The sequence below is a fragment of the Aspergillus vadensis genome (genome assembly GCF_003184925.1).
Source record: "Aspergillus vadensis CBS 113365 unplaced genomic scaffold BO88scaffold_7, whole genome shotgun sequence".
NCBI lineage: Eukaryota > Fungi > Ascomycota > Eurotiomycetes > Eurotiales > Aspergillaceae > Aspergillus > Aspergillus vadensis.
The window spans coordinates 196,771-219,676 of NW_020292045.1; the positions used below are offsets into that span (position 1 = coordinate 196,771).

The window sequence follows — 22,906 nt, forward strand, 5'->3', positions numbered from 1 at the left end:
TGAAACACGAATCAAAATGAAAATGTTTGATTTAGTTGAATTAGATTAATTGCACGGGATATCCATATCCCTTCTACCAATAAGCGCTAAAGGTACTCAACCTTTTCTCCGAGAAAGTAGTATATCCAGATTGCCGATGGCCTTTTCCCCTTCATTGAAAGCACCTGATCACGGAAGTGTTTGAGCATACACGAGCCTGGGCTTTGTCTGGTTATCCCACTTGCAGTTCAATTTCGATTTGTTGATGATAGTGACAAAGATGAATGAATCATCACAAGAGGGCAGACAGGCCTTGGGGATAGGAAGATAACGTGACAAAACAACCATATAACCAAAAGACTCCTCATCGACATTCCACGCACTCTCACAGATACGAAAACACAGTATCCAAAAGTAATAAGAAGTGTCAAGATCATCGATCTAACAGACAATAATACCTCTTCCAAAGGGATCCACAACCTGCGGAATCGCTTCATACCCGATCATATTCTTATGCCTCTTAATCGCAGCAACGCACAACTCCAACGCCATAAGATCCCCATATCGTGATGTCGCGATCTGAGAACTAGGCACCAAACCCTCAACCCTCTCCGTCTCGGTCTTAGCCGTTATCTCGTACCCGCACATTTCCACCTCTAGAAGAACTAGCCCCTCCAATTGTCCCAGCTCAGACAGCACATCCTCCCATGTCCCAGCAGTCAACGACACTCCGCGAAATGCTACATGTCGTAGCGTCTTATGAAAGTGTCTTAGTCCGCGCAGCCTCTTCGCACTAACTGAGATATTCTCGAGTGTGAAAGAGCGCAAGGGCGCATCTGGATGGACGAGAGATGGACATGATTTGGCAGTCATGTTTCTGCCGTCCATTTGGCCAGAAAGCTCGACTGAGACAAGACGTCGGGCGTGTCTGAGAAGGCTGAAGATCGCGGTTGGTTCGCGCTCGAAGAGCGACGATGCTGAGGAGGTGTATGAGAGTTGGATATGGCGGAGGCGGGCTATCACGGGGTGAGGGATATGCTGTGCTGTGGCTGGATATAGGGTATCGTTGTCACAGTCGTAGAATTGGGGAGAGCTATGTTGAAAGTCGATTTCTTGGAGGGAGGGAGGGTGGTAGGCTTCTAGACAGTGGACGAGGAGGTTGGCGAAGTGGCGGGAGAGGTTCTCTTGGTCTGGGGTGCTGTTCTTTATGGTTTGGTATTCCAGGCGACGGAGGCGGACGAGACGGGGGAGGGAGGTGGAGAGAAGGTTGATCCATTGTTGGATGATGTCGGGATTGGTTAGGATGTGGTCCCAGGGAGGACGGCATTCGATGATTAAGGTGCGTATATGTTGACCGATGTTGCTTTGATAGAGGAAGTTCAGGTCGGAAAAGGGACTGTCATTTGGGCTGTCTTTGATGACGACAGTGCAGGTAGTGAAGAGGGCACGAGAGGCAGCGGCACAGAATGACCGGCTCACCTGGCGAAGGGTCCTGAGGTGCCCCTTGCCATGGTATTTAGAGTTGGCTGTGGCGTAATCGGCAATCTGAAGCTATTAGTTACGATCTGGGTGGCAAGAAGCTGCTGTACTGGAACTTACCCTCTCTTGAATCTCCAAGGGGAGGTGGATGGATGTCTGTGGCGTGTGGGCAGACATAATAAAAAAAGATACGGCAGGGAGTTGATATAATGATATACTAATGATAGGTCTTTGGGATGGGGATTCGCAGATTCCAGCGAAGAGATGGAAGCCCCAGATTAAGAGAAGCGGGCGCTGTTATATAGCCCCCCAGAAGTATGCATATCATGGTGAGGCAGTGACATGAATCATCCAGGGTTTACGTTCTAGAACGTAACGATGCGATGTCTGACTCACTCACTGTAATATCTTTTCTTCTGTTGACGAGATGATGATGCGGAACCGTAATGGGTGCCGGTTTGGACCTCATAGTGACTGGCAGTAATTGTATTGATTTTGGGGTTATGCTGGCGCCGATATTGGATTTTGAGACATGCTATGTATAGCATAGAACTATGGACTTGTGAAGGTATGCTCCGAAACCATATGTTGTCTATAGTATACAGTAGATTGGGACATGTCTCTTCTTCTGTCCCACCAATGACGTGATAGATGGTTTTTGGTCTACTTGTTAGCGCGCCGGTATAGTGTAATGTCTGGTGGATGAACAGTTCATATTGACTCCAAAGCAAGACTCACTGAAATATTTATATGACTGAGAAGGAAATAAGCAGGTGTTGAATTCTCAGAGGGTGGTCTATGGGGTATCCAGAAAGAAGTCAACAGCTGAACGCAGCATGTGACTCAGAAAGGCATGTTTCGAGCGAACGCTTAAAGAACTATTGATAAGAACATCGAGGTTCAGTTCAAAAGGGTATTAAGGTAAGTTCCAAACAAATGTTGTTGCTGGAACGGTATCTCAAGTGGAGTAAATGGAAGAGTTTGTGTTAGTACCATAAAGCAGGACAGTAAACAAAGAATGGCCAGTGTAGCTGCGAAGGTTGCAGTTGGATATAATGCGTCCGTTGTAGGAAGTGCGTTCATAGTCTAGGCGTCATCATAGGATGTTATGTACAACGGCTATCAGCCGCAAAACCTCAGTGGGTATATAGTAGAAGAGCCGGTCCAGGCAGCATGTATACATGCTCAACATTGGGCTCGACTCGAGAATGTCGCGGGACTGACCGCAACATAGGCGAATGGACAGCCGTCCATTCAGATGGCCCTGGCATAATCCAGCGGCTTCCAACATCTGCAATAGACTCAGGCAACCGATTGGTTTCAAGCCTCCTTGCGCGCCTTCATCTCAGCAATGAACTGAGCGCTCTTGCTGGTCGGCACAATGTAGATCTTCACCAACTCATCCACAACCTCAACCTTTCCACCACTGAGGATCTGTACCAATGGCACCTTCTTGCCAGCGCGGATCAAACCACCGGTAACCGTCTCCATGAAGCACTCCACCGTATTGATTTTGTACTCTCCCTTCTGATCCCACGGCAACGGGAAGATGTAGTCAAGATGATCCTCAATCGAATGCATTTCGGAGAACGCCTTGATGAAATCCGTCTGCGCATCCATGTGGTACAGGAACACAGCCGGGAACTCAAGCGTACTTTCCGGCGACAGCGGATCGGGCGAGAGTCTGATGCCCACGTCTTCCATTTCAGGAGGCTGATCCGTCTTGCGAGTACGGATCTGGCGCGCCTTCAGCGCAACACTAAGCAGCGTCTTCTCCTTACGCGTGCGCTCATCCTCAGCCTTCTTTCTCGCCGCGATGCGCTCAAGCACAGCCTTGCGCTCACCGATCTTCCCAGCAACCATCTGAAGAGCCTTGTTGTTCGGGTCCAGCTTCAATCCCCGGGACGCCACATCCTCCGCCTCGACAATCTTATCCAGCGAAAACAGCGCCATGGCGGACCGATAGTACGCTTTCACGTTCTTTGGGTTCAGCTTCAGCACAGCTGCGCAGTCGAGGGTCGTAGATCGGTAGTTTTCTATCCACATTAGAAACCTTGCCCCCTACTTCAGGACACAAGGAAACACCTACTCAGTTCCAAATGGCACAGCGCGCGATTAATATAGCACGCCTCCTCAACCTCCCTCCGCAACCGGGCCTCCTCCTTCTCATCCTCAGGCTTATCCCACTTGTCCTCCTTGGCCAGCAAGACCGCAATACCCTTGGAGTAGTGCTCCTTCGCATCAGCCCAGCGCTTCTCGCGAGCAGCTTCGTTTCCTTGTTCACGGAAGTTCTGCGCGACATCGCCGCGGGTACCCTCGTTCTGGAGCGCGCGGATCGCGTCAAGGAAAGGGTTTTCGCCGTCTACCCACATACATACCCCGTTAGCCTATCATCAAGCCAAGATATTCCCAGAACTGATATTAAGGAGGACAACTAACTCTCATCATACGCCTTGTTGATATCCGTCATGAACAGCGGCGTGCGGTTCAGGATATCCGCCAGCTCGTCTGTCGTGTGCGTGCTCACAGCCTCCATGGCAGGCGGCATCTGAGGTGCCATAGGGTCCGCGCCCGCATTTAGGTCTTTGAGGCGCTCTTCCTTGATGGGGATGGGGAGCTCTTCCGGGGGAGGTGGGGTGAATTCATCTTTGGCTTCGGTCGCAGGGGGTTGAGGCTGCTTGTTGACTTCGAGCGACTCGTCGTAGTCGTCGGGGAGTTCTTCTATTTGGCCCATTTTGGATCAATGTGAGGTTATGACCCTGAAAAGGAGATGTGTTCTGTTTTGGGATGAGGGGGAATGGAGATGATCGTCATGGAAAAGAGGAATTTGCTGTTATCGGAGATGCAAATGATGCAAACTGGTGGGGAGGGGTTAGCCCTTATCTTATCTGTTGATGGATCAGGTATGGTTGATGGATGTGGTCGTTCCCGATGGGGTGGGATTGTAGTTGTCAGGTAGCAATGATGAGTATTCCTCTCTTCTTTGATTGTAAAATAGTTCCTGCTGGTAGATCGGAGATTGGCGATAGGTAATGTAGTGTACGGCAGATGCCGTCAATCCAGATGATCCGGATACAGCCCTACAAAGAGGATCGTTCATCTAGACAAGACCCTGCACAATGGATAAAGAGTGGCTACTAGTCCACGACACAGTAGACCAAGAATGGTCAGGTGCAGTTGGTGCTGACTGGTTGCGAAATTCTCCTTCTTAAGCCAGGTATCAATGGGGAGAAAACCTGGCCTGAAGGGGAACTTGCGACTTGGGACGGGTTATATAACGGGAAGTAGAGAGGGTCAGGTAAATGAAAGCATTGAAACAATAGACGAGTCCTCAATCTCATTCTCTTTCAACTCATCGAGGATTCACAATTTTATTCACTACACAATACATTACTTACGGAAGCCACCGACACAGCCATCTCTATTCACTGACAGCTTCAATGATTTCTCATTTGCCTTCCACAGGTGTAACTTTAACCACCATGTCATTTGATCTCCACCATTACTTTGATGGGAGTATCAGTCTGAAGTTCACCGTATATAGTGTATAGCAATGTGTATAAAAGGTACCTTCGTGTCACTCTCAAGTACCTGCTACTCCTTAGTAGTGAGCACATAATTACCACTCAAAACCCTAACACATCTCTCCGTTTCTCTTGTTTCTGCTGCAATACCTAGTATATCCTAATATATCCTTGCGTTATATTAGGCTATCCAATACCCCATTCACATCATCAGTCCCAGTTCTGTATCTGCACAGCCACATACACAACCGTGGCATTCACTCATGTCTCGCAACTTCCACCCCGTCAACGCTAACTCGCCTTCCACCACTACTCTCACCTCAGACCCCGACATACATTCTTCCCTTGAAGACAATAGCAACAACCATACCATCATTCAACCCTACCTCTTTCCCCCAGGCGTGTCTACCAATACCAGCTTCATCAGCAACGATCAAACCCTCGTGGATAACTGCTCCAACATTGAGGTCTCACAGCTTGTCACTGAGGCAAACCGCTTCTGGGGCAATCGCTCAACGACCATCCCCACCATTGAGACAGGTTCATCAGCTGCAGAATACCCAGCCACATACATGATGGGTAATTATGATCATGGCTATGGTGACCAAAGCATGCACGAGACATCCGTGTCATACGGTCCGTACGACCATTTCCAGGTGACCGGGACAGGAGTGGACATGGAAAAGAGAATGACTGGCATCAAGGGAGATGACGAGGAGGACATGTACGATGCCAACCAAGCCTCCATGCTTGCCGCGCTGGGCATGACTCACCTTGATGAGGGAGGACCTCATGCAGTGGATGATGACGCCAAAACTTCGTCGTCGGTCACAGTTGACGATGATCCCGAGTGGAAGGAGTGGAAGAAGTGGAATGAGACGGGCGCGAATGGGGGAGTTAGATTACCTTCGGAAGAGAGGATGGACCAAGCAGGTGTTGCTGCTTGGGCGGATATAGGCTCTGAGCAGAGACAAAAAAACGAGGGATTTATGTCCTCGAGGGAGAAGATGGACCAAGCGGGTGTTGCTGCTTGGTTGGATATGAACCATGAAGAAGACCATGGGGTCTTCCAATATGAAGAGGAAGATGACTCTGACTCTGACGATACCACATCTTACGGATCCGACGATGACATGATGGAAATGGGAGGAGAGACAGAGTATGAGGAGGAAGAGGAGGTTGTCAACGTGGTCGAGGGCCCTTCAAGACAGGTTCTTATCAGTTCACAGACAGGGGCTGTTGCTGATTACGATACAGCAAGCTTTGGATGTGACTTTGAGGTAGAGGAAGAGCAACAGAACGAAGAAAGATGGGGTGGAGACGGACAACCTCCTCCCTCCCCCTTTCCTCGCTTCTACTCCAATGGTCCTCAAACGGGGCTCGTCATTGAGATGTCCTCATCCGAAAGTGACGCCGAAGAGACCATGTCATATCCCTCTTCCGACAATGATATCGAAGAGACCATGTCAGACCCATCTTCTTCATCTACCTCTTCCTCCTCATCACCAACCTCAGAAACTCCCCTCCAACCCACACCCAGTGCATACGCCCTCCCCTGGCCCACCTCACCGTCCAACCTCAGCTATACCACTACCACCAGCAGTACCACCAACAGCACCCCCACAGAGACATCCCCACCACCATCATCACAACCCGTCCGACCACCCTCATCCAAGCCCTTCACCCTCCTCGCCGACCTGCACACCCACCTCAACAGCGCCCCAAACCACCGCGCCACACATCTCCGCAACGTAGCCAACGAAATCTCTAACACGATGTACTTCGTCAACAGCCGGACAATCTCCGGGGACTTCAGCGCGGAGGACGCGGCACCCGTAGACCGGGTGATGCGGATCGTGCGCGAAGGGGAGCTGAAAATGCGGTACCAGGAGCGGTATGAGCGGCAGAAGGGGAAACTGGTGAAGCGGGAGAGAAGAGTCGCGGAGCGGGAGGACCGCGTGAGTAAGAGGGAGGAGATGGTGAGTCGGCGGGAGATGGTAACTGCAGGGTGGTGGGAGGTGTGGAGGGAGAGGGGGAGGGAGGTGTGGGAGGGGGTGGAAGGGGAGATGGATGGGGAAATTGGGGAAGGGGTTAGGAGGAATGCGATGGATACGTTGCAGAGGACGGTTAGGGTTACGAGGGAGGTTGTGAGGAGGATGGATAGGTTGATTGATGAGAGTGAGGTTGATGGTGATGGTGATTGTGATGTTGAGGGGGGAGTTGAGTTGTGAGTTGGGGAAGTTGATTGCCAGATTGATTAATTTAGGGTTATATGAGTGGATTCATGTTGGGTATTATTGGTGTTATGGCTCAATCTGTCTATATAGTCTTGTCTATCAATCTAGATTAGATTGATTAAGATGACGATGACGACATTTTCGGAAGTACTTTCATCAACGAAGAAGAGGTAGTGCCGCGGCGAATATAACAGGACAACTCACTGCTCAATCACTCTATCCTAAGCTAACTATGCAATCTACGTCTACGTAGTACGCATGCAAACTAAACTAGTAAACTAGTAGTAGCTGTAGTGTAACCCCCCACAAAGCTCATCAGGCATCTCAGCCGTAATCAAAAGCAATCGAATCAACCCACCGAGATAACACAACCACCGAAATCCGAGACTAAAGACGACCAGCAAAGAGATAAAAGGGCCAGATACCCACCTCCCTACAGTGTAAGCGCCAGGGGCAAAGTCCGATAACCGGTGTTGGTACTCCGTAGAAACTTCTTCGAAGACCGTTGCCGTCCCCACTTATTCCCACTTTTTTTTTCTTTCCCACGTTGTAACTTTTTTTTCCCACCCGAGGTGACATCAGCTCAACGGTCAACTTTAATCCTGATTTCTGTTCAGGAGAAGATCCCCAATTTACTCTGGGAAGCCCCTTCAACAGGGAACAAGAGAAGGAAGAAAGAGGAAAGGAAGTCTTTGGGTGGACTTTACCGATTCTTCATGCACAGTGGCTGACGGCATACACTTTGACGGCCCGTCTTTAACAGCTGCTAATAAGCTTCCCGACGACGATCATCATTATGACAGATACAACCGCCGAGATGGCCTCCTCAGACAGTACACTCGAAGCCACACTTTCGCGATCCGAATCCATTCGCTCAGCCGTTCAGACCTTCTCGCCTCTTCATGAGCTCGTCTTCGTCTTCGTGGTCTGCATGTCGCAGTTCATGACGCAGGCCGCGCTCGGAAACACCCTCGCCCCACTTGAGATAATCAGCGACAGCTTCGGCATCACCAACCCTGGTATTTCCAGTTGGTTGATCGCAGGGTACTCCCTAACTGTCGGCACTTTCATTCTGTTCTTCGGCCGCTGTGGCGATATTTTTGGATATCGTATCTTGTATATCACCGGGTGGATCTGGTTCGCGATCTGGTCCCTGGTGGCGGGGGTGAGTGTGTATTCGAACTACATCCTGTTTATTTTTGCGCGCACCTTGCAAGGCATCGGGCCTGCTATGCTCCTTCCCAATGGCCTGGCGCTGCTGGGTGCGACGTACCGACCGGGAAAGAAGAAGTATATGGTCTTCTCGCTCTTCGGGGCTACCGCGCCAAACGGCGCCGTTTTAGGAGCCATCTTTGCGTCGCTGTTTTCCCAGCTCGCTTGGTGGCCGTGGACTTTCTGGGCCATGGCGATCTATTGTTTTGTGTTGGCGATCATGTCCTTCCTTGCAATTCCTCCTTCCCCGTCAATTGCGCAGGGTATGTCGCTTGCGCACCTGGTGTCTGAATTGGACGTTGCCGGGGCATTCTTTGGGGTCGCAGGCTTGGTTCTGATCAACATCGCGTGGAACCAGGCACCCGTGGTAGGATGGCAGGAGGCGTATGTGTACGTCTTGCTAATTATCGGAGCCCTGATTCTAGCCATGTTCTTCGTCTGGGAGATCAAGTACGCGGCCAAGCCCCTCATCCCATTCCACGCGCTGGATCTCGACGTCTGCTTTATCCTGGGCTGCATCGCATGTGGCTGGGCCAGTTTCGGAATCTGGGTCTACTACTTCTGGCGGTTCCTGGAGAATATCCGAGGCATATCGCCGTTGCTGGCATCGGCGCAGTTCATCCCGCCGGCCTTGTCCGGACTGACGGCCTCATTCACGACGGGACTCCTCATGGCGAAAATGCGGCCCGGCTGGATCATGCTGATGGCCATGGTGGCTTTCACCCTGGGTAATATTTTTTCGGCTATCGCTCCGGTTCATCAGACGTATTGGGCGTTGTCCTTTGTAACGCTGTTGGTCACTCCGTGGGGTATGGACATGTCGTTCCCTGCGGCCACGGTCGTCTTGTCGAATGCGGTCGGGCGTCGTCATCAGGGTGTTGCGGCGTCGTTGGTCACGACGGTCGTTAATTATAGCATCTCGCTGGGGCTGGGCTTTGCGGGCACTGTCGAGGTGCATGTGAATAACGGTGGCCAAACCTTCCATGATACGCTAATAGGGTATCGCGGAGCCTTGTATATGGGTATCGGACTGGGTGGGCTCGGAGTTGCCATCAGTGTGCTCTATCTCATCAAGAGCAGACCGAAACCGGGCCAGGAAGAGAATCGGCTGGAAAAAGCAGCTGAATGATCGTTTTTCATCATTTCGATAAGGATAGAGAAAGAGCATATATAATCCGGCGTGCTCATTATAGACATAGCCACAGAGCCCGCCTACATAGTGGCAAATCCAAAATACTATTCAGTTAATGAATTAAATTGACACCCAGCTTATGACAGACGAGCCACCATATTGCAACGGGATATGCGAAGGGGATAGCAGTCATTCCGGGTGATCTTATGGCCCTCAGCCCTCATTATTGCGTGCTCATAATCGCAAGTGCAAACCTTTCCATCGTTTATTTTCACTGCGCTGCTATTCGCATCACGCTAAATCAAAAATACGCCCTCTCCTTACTGGCATTGGACAATTCAAATAAGTCTGCAGATGCAGAACCAATCAAGTGTGCTGCTCTGCATTGCTCGTGATCATTCGACAAGCCTAGAATTCCGTACGCCCGTCTAGGCGGGAGCAAAAACCGGGAATTCAAATTCCGAGGGTAACGGCAATTGATTCAACTGAAGGAGCCAAGATGGCGAAGAACACACATCGGTGGCCTCATTTCCTCCATCCAAGTGCTGGAGAAACCACATGGTCGCAATCTCCTCTAGATAGCAATGAGAATACCAGTAAATTGCCTCTTTTCATATGAAGATGGGTCGATTAATCGCTGCACCGTAGTGAGCGTCCAATCAGCGAATCCGATAAGCAATAATCGGACTGGGAGCGATAGTTCCAGCGAGTTCCCAAAGACGGGTCCAGTTCGCCGCCCTGGCGATGAACCTCGGCACTGGCCCTGGCCCTCCATGAATTCGGGCCGCGGATCCACTGGTCGCCATCCCTTCATGTGTCTTGCCAACAAAAGGAACGCTCCTTATTTCGTTCTCTTTCCCTATCTCTGGTGATCATTCTTTTCTTCCCTAATCACTAGTCACCGTGTTCCTGTGCTGCAACCTCTGAGAAATTTCCAGCATCGCGTGAACAATTTTCACATCCCCTATCTTCGACCCACCGCACTACCCCGGACGACCGATCTATCGGCCGAGATGAGCAGCCCCGGCGATTACAACGCCGTTCGCAAGGACATTGTCGCACAACTGAAGAAGCCGGATTATGATGATGGAAGCGCAGGTCCAGTATTCGTTCGCCTGGCATGGTGAGTTATTCCCAGGATGAAAGCCTTGCATGTCAGTCGCCACTAACCCCTGAGCAGGCACTCCGCGGGTACCTACGATGCCGAAACCGACACGGGCGGCAGCAACGGCGCGGGCATGCGATATGAAGCAGAGGGGGGCGATCCGTCAAACGCAGGCCTTCAATACGGTCGAGCATTCTTAGAACCTGTAAAGGAGAAGCATCCTTGGATTACATACTCCGATTTGTGGACGTTAGCAGGCGTGGTGGCGATCAAGGAGATGGGCGGGCCGGAAGTCGAGTGGAAGCCAGGTCGGACGGACCTGGTCGACGACTCCAAGGTACCGCCTCGTGGCCGACTACCTGACGGTGCTCAGGGTGCAGACCATCTCCGCTTTATCTTCAACCGGATGGGCTTCAACGACCAGGAGATTGTGGCGTTGGCAGGAGGACACAACCTAGGTCGGTGCCATACCGATCGCAGTGGGTTCGAAGGTCCCTGGGTGAACAACCCAACACGTTTCTCCAATCAGTTCTTCAAACTGCTACTGAAGTTGGAGTGGACGCCTCGGAAGTTGGCGAATGGCATGAGCCAGTTCGTATATGAGGATCCGGATGCGGAGGAGGGAGATGAGCTGTTGATGATGCTGCCCACCGATATTGCACTCAAGACGGACCCATCCTTCCGACAGTGGGTGGAGAAGTATGCAGAGGACAAGGACTTGTTCTTTGACCACTTTGCGAAGGTATTCGCGAAGTTGGTCGAGCTGGGTATTCGACGAGACGAGAAGGGTGCTGTTCTCAACACCGACAATGTCAAGGGAGGTTATATCTCTGCTCCCAAGAAGAGCAACACGCCGACAGGACCACCGAAGAAGCCGAAGGCCGAACCTGTGCGGGCCAGGCTGTAAATACGCGATGGATATTTGGGAGGATCATGATTTGATATACCATAGAAGGATTTAGAGGACTGGATAGAGACCGAAGCGTGTACATTGGCTAGAGTAATAAATCTCAAGTTTATCATAACGAAGAAACGAAGAAGCCCGTCATTTCAAAGTAGTTGAGAGAATGAAGAAAGCAAGGAGAGAGAAAGAAGCGAGGGAGAGACATAAAGAGAGAAAGGGAAAAAGGCCGGGGGATTCAATGAATGCGGGGAAAGGTCCATGCGCTGACTTTGGCCCGGCCGTCATTGGCTCCCACCGGCATAGCTGCCAACGCGTTCACCTTGAAACCAGCCCAGTAGCCGTGCTAGGTTACTCCATTCCATCCTTGCTAGTCGGGAGACTAGAGGTACTAAAGCTGCTCGGTTATTGAGAGAAAGGGTTATTGTGCCGGTATGACCTACTAGTTCCTTTCCCCTTTTTATTGTTCCCCGAATTTCTGGACCAGGATCCGTTCTTTGAGTAAATATATGAACTACCACCGCTGAAGACGGCATTCTACCCATGAAAGTAAATCGAACAGAATGTTTCCCTCATTGAATCCGATGTAATAGTAAGTGCTTTCTAAATTTTGAAAGAAGTTGTCTTGTCTATGTTGTATTCTATCTATCATATCTGAAACCCGAACCTAAGCTATAGGGGGAGAGTCTTAATCCATCGCTCTTCATTTTTGGTTGGCTAGCATGTCTTCATGGTCGTGGTGCGCCTGGCGGGGCTGCAGGTGAAGACCTCAGTGGCGAGGCCTCTGGTGGCCGGGTCTATCCACCCAATACTCCGGACGGGGTGGTGGTAGCTGTGGTGGTGGTAGCTGTGGTTGCTGTCGCGGCGGCGAGGATTGACCCATCATGGTAGGCCCATGGCCACCATGGGCGCTACCAGTCTGGTTTGTCAGTTGCATTTGGTTGGTCATTGCCTGTACGGCTTCATAAGACGGTGGATTGGTGGTCGGAATCCCCGGGCTGTAATCGACTCTCTGTTGAGGAAGAGCTACAGGAGAGGAAGCCAAAGACCCATGGAGAGCTGGATTATGGAGAGGGGGGTGTTGCCGAACAGGGCTGGCAGGAGGCACATATTCTGGCCTAGTTATGTACATCGGCCTGGCCATAGGAGGCGGTGGCATTGCACCACCTACATACGGTGAAGCTGACATCATGATCGCAGAGGATGGAGTATTTGCTGACATGATCGGTGTGGGGGACATGGACATAATAGCGTATGGATGAGCTGGAACGTAAGGCTGTGCTCGCGCTCTTCTAGGCCTGCTAGGTGCAGCCTGCTCTTGGCGTTGCACCTGGGGTTGTACCTGGGGTTGTACCTGGGGTTGCGCCGGGGGTTGCGCCTGGGGTTGCGTACCGAGAACTAGCATGTTTCGAAGATCCGAATTGGCACTTTTAAAGCGTCTCATAATTTCAGGCAGATAAGGTATCCAAGTATATGGGTTCTGCTGCCGAGGTGGTAGTTCGGGCGGGGCCCAACCAGGACTTTGCTGGAGGAAAAGCTCACCCTGGGAGGCAGACTCCAGCATGCCGCTAACTGCACTCACAGCTACTTGGAGCTCGCCAATACTCGGGTTCATAACCCGCTCGTAGAAGAGCAAGGGGATCTGCTGATTTCTCCAAAAATGCTCGGGCACTTGGTCCGGGCGGTTTTCTGACGTGGGAAGTCCAAGTATGGCTCCGTCGTGCAAATGGCTTTCATACGAACGCAGGTTCGTGCAGCGCACCCCACGTTCGGCATCCGTCCACAACAGGCACAATAGACCTGGCGCTGAATGGTAAATCCCTCCTATCCAGCGGTATGTGACTCTCTGCCCCTCACCACGATCATCATGATATGATAGGGTAATGTCGTTTTTATGCGACCGTATAGAAACATTAGGACCGAGTTCCACTACCAGGCGCATGGGGACGTTGTTGAATCGTCTCTCATAGTTAACAGAGTGGTTACATTTGATGCAGGTTCTCTGGCGCTGAGGGTCAAATACCCGAGATAGCACTTCCTCCATACTCACGCCGTTCCGATCAGTCTCAAGCACAGGCGGTGCCAGAGTGGTCAAGCGGGTGCCATCCACAGTGGTTCTGCTATTCCTGGCTGGCCCACACTCACAGTGCGCAGTAGTTTCTTCATTGTACGAATAGGCGAATTGGTCAAAGTTGCGCGTTAAATTGCGCCAGACGGTTCGCATATCCTGAGTAGGCCCCGTGCCCAATTGAACATTTTCTGTGAGCAACCTAGCAAAACATTCGACTAGCCCAACACTCATATCTCTATCGAAGAAATCCCATTGAGCATCGGTCGCTTCAATGAAGGCTCGCTCAATAGCTGTGAAGCGATCCTGCCAGCCCCGCTGCTTGCGGTCGATGTTGGTGGACCCGGCATCTAGCAGTCGGCCTGCGATGATAGCACAGCCAATCGCACTTTGGCTGGGGTTCGTGCTAACAGGGCCTCGGCCTCTATAAGACCTGGTACTCCGGGGGCGTCGCGGGTTGTCTGAGAAGTGCAGCTCTACCTCAGCTGTTATTGGGTGTAAGCTGTACTGGACATTGTTCATGGTATTTAAGTCGGCGGTCAGCCATCGTCGTGGCATGTCCAACGGGGCAGCAGTCTGATGGCGTTCAAGCTCGTGATAGGCTAATTTCATGACAGCACGTTGCACTGCCTCAGTAACTAACTGGGCATTCTGGGTAGGTAGTGGTTCTGCTCTCCGGAACTGCTGGGATGTAGAAGTTGTGGTGTTAGGGTCACTGACACCTTCGGTGTTCTGTTCACTTGGTCTCCGGCTCTCTGAGAAGCTTTCTCTATGCTGCGTAGCAGGGCTTTCGACTTTTGTCGTTTGAGTTGGTGTTCTGCCACCCGAGGAACATTCTTCCATAGGATCCCCGTCATCACGGTCAGGGGTTTCCTCCTCTTCGATGTCGGTCATTTCATCCTCGACGTCCTCAGGACTGGTTGAAGGGAGCCACTCTGTATGTTCGGAATCTTCCGAATTGTCAGTACTACTTTCAATGTATTCGCTTTGTTCTTCTTCCGTTTGATCCCCTTGTGGTGTCGCAAGTTCAAGAAGCTCTTCGTCGAGCCTACCGAGTTTATATAGTTGCTTTTCCATAACCTTCACATACACCTCCGGTATATCACCAGAAGACCTAACAGACCCACGGGTCCGTGAGTCTGATGCTTGCAAAACCCTTGGGGGATCAGGGGAACGCCTACTTATGGGTAGGTAATTGTTCAAGCCCTGAACACACCCCTGTTTCAGCAATCGAGGGCCGGCGTCCCTTTCCCAGTTGAAAAGTTCTTCCACTGACTTGGGCTGATGATATTCAGCTTGATTCCAGATGATTTTCAACAGGATTGCCACTTTTACCCGCCTTGGCGGAAGGGAAGAACGAGAATCAGTGTTATAGTTATACCCCCAGCCATGAAATTCCAGCAGCTTGTCGTATACGCCCCTGCCCCCGTTGAGCAGCATATCGGTCAACGTCTTGATGCGTTTTCCGCATAGTCGGTCTGTCTCGGCAGGCTCTTCGAGCTGGTCAACATCGAAGAGCGGGTGCCTACACTCGACATATTCAATTGGCTGTGAGGCTGACTCCATTTTGCTTATTGCTTCGAGGACCGTGAGTAGTTCAGCAGAGAGGATGCTTGGGTGAATGAATACTGGTTATTTGGCTTTTGGAAGGAACACAAGGCAAAGCAGCTGCTGATAGAAAATGTGGAGAGACCGATCAATCTGCTTCATACTTATACCCCAGGGAAATCTCATGTTACACAGTGATGAAGACTCAGATATACTGAGCATCACTGCAATATCCGTCATTTGGTGTGTATTTGCAAACAGAGAACACTTTAGTTAGGCAATTTGTCAAGTACATATTGCAATTTGACGGATTTGGCTGGCATATTCCTTGCAACCAGCCGAGGAGAATGTAGGAGAAATCATTCTCAATAGGTGTTTCAAAACAAAGGTATAATCTGGAGGCATATTCCAAACACACCAGTGATCATATGACGGAGATATCTGCTAACGAGGCACTTGGAAAGCTGAAGATGAGGTGAATCCCGTCGTACCGCGATGTTCTATATCACACATGCCTCAGGCATAAATCAAATGCTACACGACTGGCATACACGGAGTACCGTACCAGAACACCCAGATCACGTGCACAATACAGTCAAGTGATAATATACCCTATTACGGAATAGCCCGAAGCACAAGCGAGCCCTGAATCCCACCATACCCGAATAGGCTAGAGCCCAGCTTACCCGATCCCACAACGGGCGAGAGCAAAGTTGGAAGAAGCACTCGCAAGCCCGCCTCGATTTCACCTCCTTCTCATCCCTCTCGCCTGTCGACAATCAATCGCGGTCCTTCGCGCCATCGCCCATCATGTGTACGTGAAAGACCCTGAAATCGGATTTCCAACCCTGCATCTTTGATTTCCGTCGCTGTTCGTTTTTTGCCGGTCATTTTGGGAGGAAATATTCATAAATCGCTGGGGGTTTTTGTTGGAGGAGATTATCATCGCGGATACAGACGGGCAGGAAACAGCGGCGACGGAATCATTAAAATTTCTTGCTCCATCATCATCATCATCATTATGGCAACAACCGATTTTGCAAGACAGAAAGGCTGACTGCGGTTTTTTCTTCGGAATTTTTAGCGCTCGTGTCCGGCGAGAAGACGAACTTCCAGTACATTCTGCGTCTGCTCAACACCAATGTTGACGGTAAGCAGAAGATCATGTACGCCTTGACCCAGATCAAGGGTGTTGGTCGCCGTTACTCCAACTTGGTCTGCAAGAAGGCCGACGTTGACCTCAGCAAGCGGTACGTTTACACTACCCTACTTTCCTCGATGGTTTCGAACAAATGGGGGGAGGAAGACGAGTTGGTCGCACGGACATAATAAGAGGAGGGAAAAAGGGCTACGAGAACACAGAAACCCCGAATGGATAAGGGATACATACAAGAACATCAAGTTGACTTTGATATTTCTTACAGCGCTGGTGAACTCACCACCGAAGAGCTCGAGCGTATCGTCACCATCCTCCAGGCCCCCACCCAGTACAAGATCCCCACCTGGTTCCTCAACAGACAGCGCGACATCACCGATGGCAAGGACTCCCAGGTCGTCTCCAACTCCCTCGACAGCAAGATCCGTGAGGATCTCGAGCGCCTGAAGAAGATCCGCTCCCACCGTGGTCTCCGTCACTACTGGGGTCTCCGTGTCCGCGGTCAGCACACCAAGACCACCGGTCGTCGTGGACGCACCGTCGGTGTCAGCAAGAAGAAGAACTAAAAAAACAATCATCGGGGTCATATCATCTGCGTTTGTTTCTTCGTACTTGCTGGAGTGGATCGTGGGAAGGATGGATTCCTTTTGTGTATGTTGGTGTGGATTTTTTTAACGAAATCTTCCCTGGGACCGGGAACAATATTAGAAAATGCCGTGTCCGAAATGAAAAGAATCATACCAATATGAATGAATACCAAATCATCCTTTCTTCATTTCCTTTTTGTCTGCTGGTTTACGATTTACGAATGTACGAGTCATTTGGTGGCGAATTATGAGTAGGCTCTTATGGCTCGGTTTCTATGGGAGTGGTCTACATTGATCGACTGAGACGTCCATACGCCTAGTTGTCGACTCACTAAATCAATTTCGTGTTCTACACTACGTACAGACGGTATGGTGCTAATTAAATGCGTGTAAATGCGATCGATTCATTCTCGTACGAAGTACAAATGCATAATGCACTATAGTGACAAACTCATAGATACCATGCAACATAAGGCTCGGGATTAGTGGGCATTGACAAGCATCCTCAAACTATCGTTAAGAAACATATCTGCAGTGTCACCGAAATGACCAATAAGTCTATATGCGGTGATAGCACGTCTTTAGAACCATTCACCTCCCAACCAGCGGTTGAAGAACTCGAGACTCGACTCGGGTTGATCCATCGGGACCATGTGGCCACCACCATAAAGACGCATGAAGGTGAAGTTGCCATGGGACTTGACCTGGCCGATCTTCTTGCCCTTGTGCTCATTCTCGACCACGACCAAGTCCTCCAGCTTAGCGGAGGCATATTCAGCCTGTCCGGGCCACTCAAGGGCTTCAGTCCAGGCCTTGTTGCCCAGCCAGTTGCAGATGAAATCGGCGTCACCAGCGTAGATCAGGACAGGGATCTGCTCCAAGAGTCCCGGAACCAGACGGTGGTAGGGCTTCATCCAGTCACCGTGGAAGAGGAAGTTGCGGTTGATGTCAAAGTTGCACGAGTCGTAGCCGTTGACCTCGGCGCCAACAGCCTCAATGACCTCGGGCTTGTTCAGGTAGTCGCTGACGTAGCCCATGGCCGAGTAGCAAAGGTTGGAGCTATCCTCGCACTTACCACGAACATCGTAGACGTTCTGTCCGGTGCGCTGGTAAGGGGCAAGGAGGGCGTTGTTACAGTAGATGGAGGCCGGGACACAAACCCAAGCGCTCTCGGAACTGTAGCAAGACTCAATCATAGACTGGCAGCGAGGAAGGGCGTTGTCCATGGCCTGGCAGGAGCCCTCGTCCAAGACAGCTGGGTAACCACCGTCACCACAAGCCATGGGACGGTAGTACTCGTACTGGGTGAGTCCGTCGGTGAGACCGTTGCCAATGAGAACGGACTGCAGGTTGATGTTGCGCTTCTTGTGAGACAGAATCTCCGAAGCGAAGACGGGGATATAGTGACCAGCATAGGATTCACCGGCAATGTGGAAGTCCTGCTTGGCATACTCGGGGAATTGTTTGAAGAAGAGGGTAAGCAAGGCATAGACGTCCTTGCCAGCAGCGACCGTGTCGCTGACAGCAGAGTTACTGTAGGAGTAACCAACGTTGACAGGCTGGTCAAGGAAGATCACGGACGCGTTGGAGTTCCAAGCGTAGTCATTGTAGACCGGCTGGATCTTCTTGTTGATGCTGCTAGGGCCGAGCTCCATGAAAAGACCGGTGAGGGAAGAGCATCCAGGGCCACCGTTCAGCCACAGAACAACAGGGTCGTTCTCGGGGTCATTGCGAGACTCAAAGAACCCTACAATGCGTTAGATATGAAGAGCATATAAAAGGCGTGGTCTTGAAACCAGGTGGACTTACAGTAGAACAGGTGCTTGTCGTTCTCGTTGTCATCGAGATAACCGGTGTATTGCTTTACACCGGGGTCGATGCCAAGAGAGCTAGGATCGGTCTTCTTGACCCTGAGATCATAGGCTTCCAGCTTGCCATCGACCTCACGCTCCTTCTCACCATTCTCACCAGTGACCCAGACGCTCTGGACGTCGGAGCCGCGGACGATGTGGTCCCAGTGAGAGTCGGGGCGGCGGTTGTGCTTCTTGGGGAGGGAGAAGAGAGGGTTCTGATCCATGCTCTCCGGGAAGAAGCTGGCCACCTCATCCCAGAGCTTACGAGCCTCGTCAGAGAGAGACTTCAGCTCCTCCTGGAATGCGTGCAGCGGCTTGGAGAACCCGTCGGCACTGTGATCCGCAGGGACCTCGGCCGCATGGTCGGCACCGTGCTTGGCACCGTTACCTCCAAGGACTTGCTGGAAAGGAGGGACGGCCGCAGTGGCCGCTCCAACCAGCATAGCAGCTGGAAGAACTCTCATTGTGCTGAAACCCAACGGAGTTGGTATGAAATCGAAATGACGATGGGATGGGTAGGTAGAGGATGGGTACCTTGCGGTCTGGAAGGTACGGTACCTGGGCAGGGAGCTTATCAGCACGGGTTATCAAGGGAGGTGGTTAGAGGGCATAGGAGTGAACTTACGGACACAAAGATATCAAGTTAGAAAAAGCAAGTAGCTCAGCAAATACCAGCTACTGGGTGATCAATGGAAACCCAGAAGAGGATGGAGAGGAAGGAAGGAGAGAGGAGAGAAGAGGAGGTGTACTGGATGGGCTGCAGGCAGGCGATGACGCCTCGATAGCAGGGCCGGAAGGCGGCCAATCACAGGCCGGTGCCTTCCCTTTGCAGAAAGTCACGCGCTGAGTCATGCAGCTGAGTCAGCGCATGGCACGGGACCAGCGTCATTGCGGTTTCCTCCAATCACAGGCCCGTCGGGTGACTGCCTTGGGCTGTCAACAGCATTTTTTTCAGCGCATTCAAACATAATCTCCTCACTGACGCAACTGGAGATCGACGAATCCATATATCACCTGGATTGAGTCTGTGTATACACAATAGCCTCTTGCTTTGTCGCAGAGGCCTCCAGCAACATGCCCATCAACCAACCATCAAATCAGATCAAATTTACCAATGTATCAGTCGTTAGGCTAAAAAAGGGTACGTACTGCTATACATGTGTGACCCTTCATTCGCGATCGTCTTGCGTGGCATGTCTATCAACTATGTGGGGAGATTATGCGCAAATCTCAGGCGTAGAAAGAAAAACTGCCTGCGAAACTTCCAATCGGCCCCGCAACCCCGCTAACCGTTCAACAAACAGGTAAAAAGCGTTTCGAGCTCGCCTGCTACAAGAACAAACTCCTCGAATATCGCTCCGGAGCCGAGAAGGATCTGGACAATGTTCTCCAAGTCCCCACGATCTTCCTGTCCGTTTCTAAAGCGCAAACAGCCCCATCCGCCGAATTAACAAAGGCCTTCGGCGCCGACACACCTGCAGATGAGATCCGGCAAGAAATTCTACGAAAGGGTGAAGTGCAGGTTGGCGAGCGCGAGCGGAAGGAAATCATCGAGCGAGTGGAGAAGGAAGTGTTGGATATCGTATCAGGACGGCTGGTTGATCCTACGACGAAACGAGTCTATACCCCCGGAATGATCTCCAAGGCCTTGGACCAGCTGAGCTCGGCTAGTGGTCAACAATCGCAAACACCCGGCAATGGGGAAACGGATGGGGACAACAGCGAGGAGAGCCGCCCGCGGAAACCGCTTTGGACGGGTGTGACTGCCAACAAGTCCGCGAAGAGTCAAGCGCTTGAGGCCATGAAGGCGCTTATTGCATGGCAACCTATTCCTGTTATGCGGGCGCGGATGCGTCTCCGTGTCACCTGTCCTGTGTCATTGTTGAAGCAAAGTGTTAAGGGCGGTGCGGCCGGCGGTGCTGGCGCGGGTGGTAAGGAGAAGGAGGCGCCATCCAAGGGCGGCTCCAAGTCAAACAAGAAGGGTGGAAAGGGGTCCAAGAAGGCCCGTCAGCAGGAATCCGAGGATGAGGCGGGCGGTTCTGACGCAGAGTCCGCACCTGCCAAGGGCCCGAGCAATGTTAAGGATAGGATCCTGAGCTACATCGAATCTATCGAGGCTCAGGAGGTTGTCGGCGGGGATGAGTGGGAAGTCATTGGCTTTGCGGAGCCGGGAGCTTTCAAGGGGCTGAACGAGTTCGTGGGTAATGAGACCCGAGGCAGAGGACGCGTGGAGGTGCTGGATATGACGGTGACCCATGAAGAGTAAGCTCGGCCGGGAATGCATCTGGCGCAACCATGTACAGCCTGCTATGATTGATGACTAGGAAGGATACCAAAATCATGCCCTACATATGACCATACTACAAGACTAGATCCAAATATATCATGATAAGACCATATATCTAAAGTTCATAACAAAGCCAAGGGTCATTATAGAGCTCCTTTGCACTCGACCGATTCTCCGGTTCCCACTGGAGCATCCTACGAACGAATTCAATAAACAAGCGTTTATCCTCTCCACATAGAAAGGGCGTCATATTCGAGAAATTGAATTCCTCCGACGGAATCAACTCAGGGAACTTGAACGTCCCTACACATGCAACAATTAGCATTCACAGCCCACAACAGCTACTGAAGTAAACCATACCCTGACCCGAGAACAAGCCATCCCGTATACACGGATCACATTTATCCAAAAACCGCGAGGGAGGAAGCCCCAACAGCCTAATCATCTGAGCGATGTGCCTCTCCCTGGAATATTCCCTTCGATGTTCACATAACCCATCAAAAAGCGTCTCATCAGCGAGCAGTTCCCAAAGCTACATAGCAATAGCCGTGAGTATACATCACCACAAAACATTATCTGCCGACTTACCACAGTCCCCAAATTCCAAATATCAGCACTATACGACCACCCAGCCTTCAACAGAACCTCAGGGGCAGAGAATGGCTGAGGCTGAATGTCATGGTTATGCGGAGTCGATACATCCCCGAAAACGGCAGCACTGAAGTCGGAAATCCTCAGCAAGCCTACTCCTCTCTTCAGTGGCCCGAAGTCGTTCCTAGATTCGTATATAGGACGTCCGTTTCGGAGTACATGCGGAGCGGGATGAGCTTCCTGCTGATGGGCATATTGATCAAGAATAGTGACATCTTCGAATCCGATGAGGAAGTTGTCGGCTTTGAGATCTGCGGTCTGTTAGTAGATAGGATACGAGTATTCAGATGGTAGTTCACTTACCAGTGTGTATGACATGACACTCAGAATGCAAGAAATCCAAACCAGTCAGTATAACCCTCAAGAAAGCTTTCAGAACCTGCGGAGGCACCCCGTTCGTACTTCCGAGATGTCGTCCTAGAACCCAAAGCGGCTCTCTTAAAGGCTCGAAGACCAAGCACAGATGATCTCCAAGGATACCTTGTACTTCAAACGAATCTTCAACAAGTCTAACATACCCACAACCTTCATGCTCAGACCGCAGTCCGGAAATATGCTGCGATAACTCTAGCTCATCCTCCGCGGCTTTTCTCTCCCCTTCACCGCAGTTCGTGATCTTCAATGTTACGTATTTGGTCGGTTGCCAGGGCCAGCTTTGTGGTGTTAGATAGGTATCTAGAGTGCGCTCTACTAATATATACTATTATGTGTCACTGACCGAGATATATCCTTCGCTAACCACGCGGTGGAATTAGCACCCCATCCTAGTTTGGAGATGATACGGTATCTGTTCCCGATGGTCTCTCCGATTCGGGCGGGATAGTATTTCTGAGGGTTGTAATGTGGGTTGCGTTCTTCTTCTAGTGGGTAGGTTGGTGGGGTAGACTTTAAAGATAAGGGTTTGCTGGGTTTATAGTACATGGAGCGAAGAGGTTTGTTGATTGTATGACGAAATAGAGTCATTGTGTGAGGTTGATGGCAATTGGGGCATACATGAGAACGTAGGATGGATGATGCGGGAAAAGGCGGTGCCGACATGCCAACGAAGGATGAGAGCAAGGGAGAACTGACCTGTAGAAAGCAGTAGGAATCGTACTAATGGGCCAATCGGTATGTATTCAGTATGTATCTTCCGTTCTACTACGCAATGTTTCATCAGAACAAGGAAGATACGATCTATTCAGTGT

General features: G+C 51.0%; 10 protein-coding genes across 10 annotated transcripts; 5 read left to right on the forward strand and 5 right to left on the reverse strand.

Annotated features, from left to right (window-relative positions):
* Window positions 1-84: 84 nt before the first annotated feature.
* Window positions 85-1,635, reverse strand: BO88DRAFT_362345 (uncharacterized protein; the record flags this gene model as incomplete). Its single annotated transcript, XM_025703914.1, has 2 exons — window positions 85-1,524; window positions 1,579-1,635. 2 exons carry the CDS (start codon window positions 1,633-1,635, stop codon window positions 421-423), a joined length of 1,161 nt encoding a protein of 386 aa, XP_025564362.1. The 3' UTR covers window positions 85-420.
* A 721-nt stretch (window positions 1,636-2,356) lies between these two features.
* BO88DRAFT_403542 (HSP70/90 family co-chaperone CNS1) lies at window positions 2,357-4,251 on the reverse strand. Its single transcript, XM_025706388.1, has 3 exons — window positions 3,898-4,251; window positions 3,548-3,820; window positions 2,357-3,494 (listed from the first exon to the last, which is right to left on the reverse strand). Exons 1-3 carry the CDS (start codon window positions 4,190-4,192, stop codon window positions 2,779-2,781), a joined length of 1,284 nt encoding a protein of 427 aa, XP_025564363.1. The 5' UTR covers window positions 4,193-4,251; the 3' UTR covers window positions 2,357-2,778.
* Window positions 4,252-5,245: 994 nt separating this feature from the next.
* BO88DRAFT_479711 (uncharacterized protein) lies at window positions 5,246-7,213 on the forward strand (the record flags this gene model as incomplete). The annotated part of the gene is made up of 1 exon (XM_025712094.1): window positions 5,246-7,213. One exon carries the CDS (start codon window positions 5,246-5,248, stop codon window positions 7,211-7,213), a length of 1,968 nt encoding a protein of 655 aa, XP_025564364.1.
* A 685-nt stretch (window positions 7,214-7,898) lies between these two features.
* On the forward strand, window positions 7,899-9,588 carry BO88DRAFT_403544 (MDR family MFS transporter). The gene has a single exon (XM_025706389.1). The coding sequence runs from the start codon at window positions 8,037-8,039 to the stop codon at window positions 9,558-9,560; it is 1,524 nt and encodes a 507-aa protein (XP_025564365.1). The 5' UTR covers window positions 7,899-8,036; the 3' UTR covers window positions 9,561-9,588.
* Window positions 9,589-10,375: 787 nt separating this feature from the next.
* Window positions 10,376-11,575, forward strand: BO88DRAFT_424140 (peroxidase; the record flags this gene model as incomplete). Its single annotated transcript, XM_025708714.1, has 3 exons — window positions 10,376-10,411; window positions 10,502-10,686; window positions 10,744-11,575. 3 exons carry the CDS (start codon window positions 10,376-10,378, stop codon window positions 11,573-11,575), a joined length of 1,053 nt encoding a protein of 350 aa, XP_025564366.1.
* A 763-nt stretch (window positions 11,576-12,338) lies between these two features.
* Window positions 12,339-15,686, reverse strand: BO88DRAFT_479717 (uncharacterized protein; the record flags this gene model as incomplete). Its single annotated transcript, XM_025712095.1, has 1 exon — window positions 12,339-15,686. The coding sequence occupies exon 1, from the start codon at window positions 15,201-15,203 to the stop codon at window positions 12,339-12,341; it is 2,865 nt and encodes a 954-aa protein (XP_025564367.1). The 5' UTR covers window positions 15,204-15,686.
* Window positions 15,687-16,265: 579 nt separating this feature from the next.
* On the forward strand, window positions 16,266-16,907 carry BO88DRAFT_336648 (40S ribosomal protein uS13; the record flags this gene model as incomplete). Its single annotated transcript, XM_025702908.1, has 2 exons — window positions 16,266-16,435; window positions 16,610-16,907. Coding segments are annotated over 2 exons (468 nt in total), but the record flags the coding sequence as incomplete, so codon positions are not given.
* A 398-nt stretch (window positions 16,908-17,305) lies between these two features.
* Window positions 17,306-19,514, reverse strand: cp3 (carboxypeptidase C PRC1). The gene is made up of 3 exons (XM_025706390.1): window positions 19,407-19,514; window positions 18,738-19,339; window positions 17,306-18,675 (listed from the first exon to the last, which is right to left on the reverse strand). The coding sequence occupies exons 2-3, from the start codon at window positions 19,243-19,245 to the stop codon at window positions 17,510-17,512; spliced, it is 1,674 nt and encodes a 557-aa protein (XP_025564369.1). The 5' UTR covers window positions 19,246-19,339; window positions 19,407-19,514; the 3' UTR covers window positions 17,306-17,509.
* Window positions 19,515-19,723: 209 nt separating this feature from the next.
* BO88DRAFT_442689 (guanine nucleotide exchange factor SDO1) lies at window positions 19,724-21,302 on the forward strand. The gene is made up of 2 exons (XM_025709971.1): window positions 19,724-19,922; window positions 20,086-21,302. Exons 1-2 carry the CDS (start codon window positions 19,856-19,858, stop codon window positions 21,045-21,047), a joined length of 1,029 nt encoding a protein of 342 aa, XP_025564370.1. The 5' UTR covers window positions 19,724-19,855; the 3' UTR covers window positions 21,048-21,302.
* BO88DRAFT_424145 (kinase-like protein) lies at window positions 21,184-22,682 on the reverse strand (the record flags this gene model as incomplete). Its single annotated transcript, XM_025708715.1, has 5 exons — window positions 21,184-21,371; window positions 21,429-21,600; window positions 21,657-21,970; window positions 22,065-22,372; window positions 22,438-22,682. The coding sequence occupies 5 exons, from the start codon at window positions 22,680-22,682 to the stop codon at window positions 21,184-21,186; spliced, it is 1,227 nt and encodes a 408-aa protein (XP_025564371.1).
* Window positions 22,683-22,906: the final 224 nt, after the last annotated feature.